At 35.5% G+C, this 9,034-nt stretch overlaps 1 protein-coding gene across 1 annotated transcript; it reads right to left on the bottom strand.

The window, feature by feature from the left end:
- Nucleotides 1-1,203: 1,203 nt before the first annotated feature.
- Nucleotides 1,204-5,223, bottom strand: LOC129953567 (uncharacterized protein K02A2.6-like). Its single transcript, XM_056066809.1, has 2 exons — nt 4,236-5,223; nt 1,204-4,175 (listed from the first exon to the last, which is right to left on the bottom strand). The coding sequence occupies exons 1-2, from the start codon at nt 5,221-5,223 to the stop codon at nt 1,204-1,206; spliced, it is 3,960 nt and encodes a 1,319-aa protein (XP_055922784.1).
- Between the last annotated feature and the right edge of the window lie 3,811 nt (nt 5,224-9,034).

Here is a 9,034-nt window from a genome sequence, read left to right as displayed (position 1 = left end):
TTGATGTTCTAGACGAAAATCAAATCACACCCAAAACCATCACCTGATCCTTCCCAACCCCCAAAATCGATCAAGACTTCAAAATAGATACTTGACATGTACTAGAAAAAGATACTCCCAATCAAGATCTATCATTATAGATATAGATGAGTCATTTTGGAGCATCCTGAAGGATTTTTGATGTTCTAGACGAAAATCAAATCACACCCAAAACCATCACCTGATCCTTCCCAACCCCCAAAATCGATCAAGACTTCAAAATAGATACTTGACATGTACTAGAAAAAGATACTCCTAATCAAGATCTATCATTATAGATATAGATGAGTCATTTTGGAGCATCTTGAAGGATTTTTGATGTTCTAGACGAAAATCAAATCACACCCAAAACCATCACCTGATCCTTCCCAACCCCCAAAATCGATCAAGACTTCAAAATAGATACTTGACATTTACTAGAAAAAGATACTCCTAATCAAGATCTATCATTATAGATATAGATGAGTCATTTTGGAGCATCCTGAAGGATTTTTGATGTTCTAGACGAAAATCAAATCACACCCAAAACCATCACCTGATCCTTCCCAACCCCCAAAATCGATCAAGACTTCAAAATAGATACTTGACATGTACTAAAAAAAGATACTCCTAATCAAGATCTATCATTATAGATATAGATGAGTCATTTTGGAGCATCCTGAAGGATTTTTGATGTTCTAGACGAAAATCAAATCACACCCAAAACCATCACCTGATCCTTCCCAACCCCCAAAATCGATCAAGACTTCAAAATAGATACTTGACATGTACTAGAAAAAGATACTCCTAATCAAGATCTATCATTATAGATATAGATGAGTGTAATGTATTGAATAAAGAAAAGACTTGTTGATAGTTCAAAGTATGCGAATAGAATAGAATTTTATTAAGAATAATGAAGTATTCAGTAAAGCTTACATGATACTCGATAAGGTGATTTCGATATGTTTTACAGAGTGTATTATTACTACAGTAGATTTCTTTTAGGCATTTACTCATATATATATAACACGCTCCCCCTAAAGTTTTTTATAATACAAATTATATGTTTGCTAATCTGATGAAAAATATAAAAATTAACTGAATCATAACAATTATAAAATTTGAATTAAAAGTAAATTAACGATTCATATTTCTATGGCAAACAGGCAATTAAGGAGACTTTCAACTAACTTTACGATTTCTGTACGAGCGCAATTTTCTTTGTTTTTCATGATGGCCCGAATCCGAAGTGCTTCGAGTTGCATTTGGAATCCAGTCCGGATCATTAGCCTTAGAATCGTTGCTAGATGACGGTGACGATTGCAATTCATTACCTGAACCCTCATCAGAAACACTGATCACAGTCGCATTTGCCTTAACATCTTCATATAGAGGTTTATCTGTATCAATAGATTGATCACGAATTTGATCCAAATGACGATTTATTTCTTTATTGTTGTGTGTGTAGACACAAGTATACGTACGTGGACCCATTTTTTGTTTAATCTTTGCTGGCAACCATGATGCATTGTTAGGATCTTTGTGATTTCTAATCATAACTTTTTGACCTTTATTAAAAGTTACATTTCGTTTGCCTTTGAAATATTTTATTTGTTTGTTTTGCTTGCTTTCAACTACCTCACTAACGGTTGGTGGTCGCAAATTACTGAAGCGTGTACGCAAAGTGCGTCCAAAAAATAATTTCGCTGGCGTTTCATTTGTTGTACAGTGGATTGTGTTACGATAATCGAGCAAAATTCGATTTATAATCTTGTCTATATTATGCGATGAATTCATTGACTTTGCACTGTTTACACTAGCAATGAATGACTTTTTGAACGTTTTTACAAAATTCTCAGCCTGGCCATTTGTTGCGGCATGACCTGGGGAAGTGAAAATGTGTTCAATATTGTTACGTGTGGTAAAGTCATTGAATTCGGCAGACTTGAATTGAGTTCCATTGTCGCTAACAATTTTGTCTGGAATTCCATAGCGACTAAACAACTCGCGCAATTTACCAATAGTAAAGGCCGATGTGATTATTTTTGTTTTAAAAACTTCAGCCCATTTCGTGTGTGAATCTACCACGATTAAAAAATAATGGTTAAGATTTGGTCCAGCAAAGTCGATATGAATTCGACTCCAAACTGAGTCTGTTGGTATCCATGGTATTAGCTCGGCTTTGGGTGGACTTGCCTGCAATTGTTGACACGGAACACATTTTTTTATTAAATTTTCAATTTCAGAATCAATTTTTGGCCACCATACGTATGATCTTGCCAATGATTTGGTTTTGACTACTCCCATATGGGATGCATGTAATTCATTAAGAATATATTGCCGAAGTTTTGTTGGCACCACCGTTCGAAACCCCCACATGATGCATCCATATTGGACGGTAAGTTCAAGTGATTTGCTTTTGAACACATCAAAATTGGAATCTAATTTGTCAATAGTGGTGCTTTCGATAGCTTCCAAAAGTTTAATGAGAATGGGGTCGCGTCTCGTTTCAATGGCAATATTTTTAAAATTTATTCGAAAAGCATTATCTTTTTCAATCAAATCTATATAGTTTGCATCATTATATTTTTCAATGTACGATAGCTGAGGTAAACGTGATAAACTGTCAGCCTCATTATCGATGCCCTTTACATATTTAATTTCATAATTGAAACCACTCAATATCAGGGCCCAGCGCTGCATGCGAGCTGCGGCCATCAAAGGTAAACCGTGTGTTTCACCAAAAATAGATAATAGGGGTTTATGATCTGTTGAGATGGTGAAAAAGTTTCCCAATAAATATTGTTTCAATTTAGTGACAGAGAAAAATATGGCTAATGCTTCTTTTTCAATGACGGAGTAATTCAATTCACTTTTGGATAAGGATCTCGAAATGAAAGCAACGGGTTTGAGCCCATCCGGAAACCGGTGCGATAAGACTCCTGCCACAGAATGTTTGCATGCATCAGTCGTTAGAACGATTGGAAGTTTTGGATTGAAATGAGTCATCACTTGCTCTGACGAAATGTCATGTTTTATTAAATCGTATGCCTTTTCACAATCTGTGTTCCATATGAATTGAACGTCTTTCCGAAGCAAAATGTACAACGGATTCATTTTATTTGAAAAATCTTTTATGAAGCGTGAGTAGTAATTAGCCATGCCAATAAATGCTCTCAATTCATGAATATCTTTAGGAATAGGTGCATCCAAAATAGACGCAAATCTGTCTCTGTTCTTATGCAGACCATTTTTATCGATGGTAAAACCAAGATAAGAAATTTGTTTTTGAAAGAAAATGCATTTAACTGCATTCAATCTCAAACCAGCATCGGCCATTTTTTTTAAAACCGATTTTAAATTAAAGAGATGGTCTTTGAAATCTCTTCCAGTGACTGTGATATCATCTTGATATACAACTACGCCATTGATACCCCTTAGTAAATTTTCCATGTGCATTTGAAAAATAGCAGCTGCCGGCTTTACGCCAAAAGGTAATCTTTTCATTTTAAATGTACCAATATGAGTACTCCAAGCACACAATAGAGATGATGCTTCATCCAAACACAATTGATTATAGGCAGCACTCATGTCTAATTTACTAAATAATTCTCCACCTTGTAACGATGTGAAGATTTCCTCGATCAGAGGCAATGGGTATTTAACATCAACAAGAAACTTGTTAATTGTAGTTTTGTAGTCACCACAGACACGTAATTTGCCATCTGGTTTAGGAACGGGAACTAACGGTGTTCCCCACTTTGCAGTTTCAATTTGTTCAAGAACGCCGTTTGCAACTAAATCTCTCAGATTTTGTTCAATTTCAGACTTCCAAGCAATTGGAATTGGTCGTGGCTTACAAAATACCGGCTTGGCTTGACTATCAATTTGCAATGAAATTTCACAAACATTATATTTGCCCAATTGGCCATCGAAAAGTTCTGAAAATTGACTTTTAATTTGGTCTACAATTACGGACAAACTTCGATTCTCTGGAGATCGAATCGAGTGAACAAGGTTCTCATGATTTTGATCCATTTGCACTAGCAAAAATTTAAATGCACGTAGAAAATTTCTACCTAATAAAGGTGGTGCGTTTGCATCGGTCACTACAACTGTAATACGTTTGCTGGTGTCCCCATAAGTAATACTTGCTAAACACTCACCAATTATATTAATTTCATTTCAACCGTAAGTTCTATATGGGATCTTACAAGCCATTAGCGGATACTGTGATAAATGCTTCTCGTAGAAAGTCTTCGGAACAAATGTGCGCGGTGCCCCCGTATCACATGCAATGTCCATCATTGTGCCGCTGAACTTGACCTTCAAACAATACATGCCGCTAGATTCATCATCATTTAAACTGTATAAAGAAAAATCAAACGAATTGCCATTAGAAATAGAATTTACATATGGGTTTGAATTAGAAGAATTAATAAAATTGAAATTTTTCTTGTTATTTTCCTGTTTGGAGCGGCAAACGCTACTTAAATGACCCTTCTTTGAACAGGTATGGCACGTAGCTTCCTTGTATTGACATGTAGTGGCCTCATGTGTCTTCCATCCACATCGCGTACAGGCGGTTTTCTTGCCAGGCGGTTGTACTGCTGTTTTACGGTTGTTGTTGCATTTGTTGCGAGGTTTTTGTCCTTTTTTTGAACTCATGTAGTTAACTTCGGAATCCGTGTTAACTTTCATCGCTTTTTTAAGAGCATCGGCCAATGACAAATTTTCGTCTTCTTCACATATACGTGTGAAAATTTTCTCGGGCAATTGAGTAATAAACTTGTCTTTTACCATCACATCCAAATTGTTGCCATATTTACATTGCAGAGCCAGCTTCTTGATACGAGCATACCATGTTGACACACTTTCGTTTTCGTTGCGAATAGCGTCATGGAAATTTTTACGTTCATGATATACAATAGTTGGAGGTGTGAAGTGAGATTCCAAAATGTCGCACAGCTCACTCAAATCTATATTCACTGGCGTCTTTGGATCACATAGACTGCGTAATAGTTCATATGCTGAAGATCCAATTGATTTTAATAAAATCGCTTTTTTTGCTTTTTCCTCGGTGCAATTTATTTCGGTGAAGTGAATGTCCAAACGCTCTTTCCAAATGCCCCATTTGTCTTCGCTTGGATTAAATTCACTGATGGTCGTCGAATGGACTACGGTGCTTTTGTCGTTGGCCATTAAAAATATTCGCAAAACGTGTTTCAACGTTTTAGATTTTGAACCGACTAAAATTTTGTTTTTAAATAAAAACTAATCGAAATTCGATGCTTGCTTTTCTATGACAATGATTTTTTTTTATAATATAAAATTTCTCGTCGCCAATTTTGTAATGTATTGAATAAAAAAAAGACTTGTTGATAGTTCAAAGTATGCGAATAGAATAGAATTTTATTAAGAATAATGAAGTATTCAGTAAAGCTTACATGATACTCGATAAGGTGATTTCGATATGTTTTACAGAGTGTATTATTACTACAGTAGATTTCTTTTAGGCATTTACTCATATATATATAACAATGAGTCATTTTGGAGCATCCTGAAGGATTTTTGATGTTCTAGACGAAAATCAAATCACACCCAAAACCATCACCTGATCCTTCCCAACCCCCAAAATCGATCAAGACTTCAAAATAGATACTTGACATGTACTAGAAAAAGATACTCCTAATCAAGATCTATCATTATAGATATAGATGAGTCATTTTGGAGCATCCTGAAGGATTTTTGATGTTCTAGACGAAAATCAAATCACACCCAAAACCATCACCTGATCCTTCCCAACCCCCAAAATCGATCAAGACTTCAAAATAGATACTTGACACGTACTAGAAAAAGATACTCCTAATCAAGATCTATCATTATAGATATAGATGAGTCATTTTGGAGCATCCTGAAGGATTTTTGATGTTCTAGACGAAAATCAAATCACACCCAAAACCATCACCTGATCCTTCCCAACCCCCAAAATCGATCAAGACTTCAAAATAGATACTTGACATGTACTAGAAAAAGATACTCCTAATCAAGATCTATCATTATAGATATAGATGAGTCATTTTGGAGCATCCTGAAGGATTTTTGATGTTCTAGACGAAAATCAAATCACACCCAAAACCATCACCTGATCCTTCCCAACCCCCAAAATCGATCAAGACTTCAAAATAGATACTTGACATGTACTAGAAAAAGATACTCCTAATCAAGATCTATCATTATAGATATAGATGAGTCATTTTGGAGCATCCTGAAGGATTTTTGATGTTCTAGACGAAAATCAAATCACACCCAAAACCATCACCTGATCCTTCCCAACCCCCAAAATCGATCAAGACTTCAAAATAGATACTTGACATGTACTAGAAAAAGATACTCCTAATCAAGATCTATCATTATAGATATAGATGAGTCATTTTGGAGCATCCTGAAGGATTTTTGATGTTCTAGACGAAAATCAAATCACACCCAAAACCATCACCTGATCCTTCCCAACCCCCAAAATCGATCAAGACTTCAAAATAGATACTTGACATGTACTAGAAAAAGATACTCCTAATCAAGATCTATCATTATAGATATAGATGAGTCATTTTGGAGCATCCTGAAGGATTTTTGATGTTCTAGACGAAAATCAAATCACACCCAAAACCATCACCTGATCCTTCCCAACCCATCAAGATTTCAAAATAGATACTTGACATGTACTAGAAAAAGATACTCCTAATCAAGATCTATCATTATAGATATAGATGAGTCATTTTGGAGCATCCTGAAGGATTTTTGATGTTCTAGACGAAAATCAAATCACACCCAAAACCATCACCTGATCCTTCCCAACCCCCAAAATCGATCAAGACTTCAAAATAGATACTTGACATGTACTAGAAAAAGATACTCCTAATCAAGATCTATCATTATAGATATAGATGAGTCATTTTGGAGCATCCTGAAGGATTTTTGATGTTCTAGACGAAAATCAAATCACACCCAAAACCATCACCTGATCCTTCCCAACCCCCAAAATCGATCAAGACTTCAAAATAGATACTTGACATGTACTAGAAAAAGATACTCCTAATCAAGATCTATCATTATAGATATAGATGAGTCATTTTGGAGCATCCTGAAGGATTTTTGATGTTCTAGACGAAAATCAAATCACACCCAAAACCATCACCTGATCCTTCCCAACCCCCAAAATCGATCAAGACTTCAAAATAGATACTTGACATGTACTAGAAAAAGATACTCCTAATCAAGATCTGTCATTATAGATATAGATGAGTCATTTTGGAGCATCCTGAAGGATTTTTGATGTTCTAGACGAAAATCAAATCACACCCAAAACCATCACCTGATCCTTCCCAACCCCCAAAATCGATCAAGACTTCAAAATAGATACTTGACATGTACTAGAAAAAGATACTCCTAATCAAGATCTATCATTATAGATATAGATGAGTCATTTTGGAGCATCCTGAAGGATTTTTGATGTTCTAGACGAAAATCAAATCACACCCAAAACCATCACCTGATCCTTCCCAACCCCCAAAATCGATCAAGACTTCAAAATAGATATTTGACATGTACTAGAAAAAGATACTCCTAATCAAGATCTATCATTATAGATATAGATGAGTCATTTTGGAGCATCCTGAAGGATTTTTGATGTGCTAGACGAAAATCAAATCACACCCAAAACCATCACCTGATCCTTCCCAACCCCCAAAATCGATCAAGACTTCAAAATAGATACTTGACATGTACTAGAAAAAGATACTCCTAATCAAGATCTATCATTATAGATATAGATGAGTCATTTTGGAGCATCCTGAAGGATTTTTGATGTTCTAGACGAAAATCAAATCACACCCAAAACCATCACCTGATCCTTCCCAACCCCCAAAATCGATCAAGACTTCAAAATAGATACTTGACATGTACTAGAAAAAGATACTCCTAATCAAGATCTATCATTATAGATATAGATGAGTCATTTTGGAGCATCCTGAAGGATTTTTGATGTTCTAGACGAAAATCAAATCACACCCAAAACCATCACCTGATCCTTCCCAACCCCCAAAATCGATCAAGACTTCAAAATAGATACTTGGCATGTACTAGAAAAAGATACTCCTAATCAAGATCTATCATTATAGATATAGATGAGTCATTTTGGAGCATCCTGAAGGATTTTTGATGTTCTAGACGAAAATCAAATCACACCCAAAACCATCACCTGATCCTTCCCAACCCCCAAAATCGATCAAGACTTCAAAATAGATACTTGACATGTACTAGAAAAAGATACTCCTAATCAAGATCTATCATTATAGATATAGATGAGTCATTTTGGAGCATCCTGAAGGATTTTTGATGTTCTAGACGAAAATCAAATCACACCCAAAACCATCACCTGATCCTTCCCAACCCCCAAAATCGATCAAGACTTCAAAATAGATACTTGACATGTACTAGAAAAAGATACTCCTAATCAAGATCTATCATTATAGATATAGATGAGTCATTTTGGAGCATCCTGAAGGATTTTTGATGTTCTAGACGAAAATCAAATCACACCCAAAACCATCACCTGATCCTTCCCAACCCCCAAAATCGATCAAGACTTCAAAATAGATACTTGACATGTACTAGAAAAAGATACTCCTAATCAAGATCTATCATTATAGATATAGATGAGTCATTTTGGAGCATCCTGAAGGATTTTTGATGTTCTAGACGAAAATCAAATCACACCCAAAACCATCACCTGATCCTTCCCAACCCCCAAAATCGATCAAGACTTCAAAATAGATACTTGACATGTACTAGAAAAAGATACTCCTAATCAAGATCTATCATTATAGATATAGATGAGTCATTTTGGAGCATCCTGAAGGATTTTTGATGTTCTAGACGAAAATCAAATCACACCCAAAACCATCACCTGATCCTTCCCAACCCCCAAAATCGATCAAGACTTCAAAATAGA

Source organism: Eupeodes corollae, unplaced genomic scaffold (assembly GCF_945859685.1).
Source record: "Eupeodes corollae unplaced genomic scaffold, idEupCoro1.1 scaffold_530, whole genome shotgun sequence".
In the NCBI taxonomy this organism is placed as follows: Eukaryota; Metazoa; Arthropoda; class Insecta; order Diptera; family Syrphidae; genus Eupeodes; species Eupeodes corollae.
Note: the sequence above shows the minus strand (reverse complement) of the source record. Positions and strands in the feature narration are given on the sequence as shown.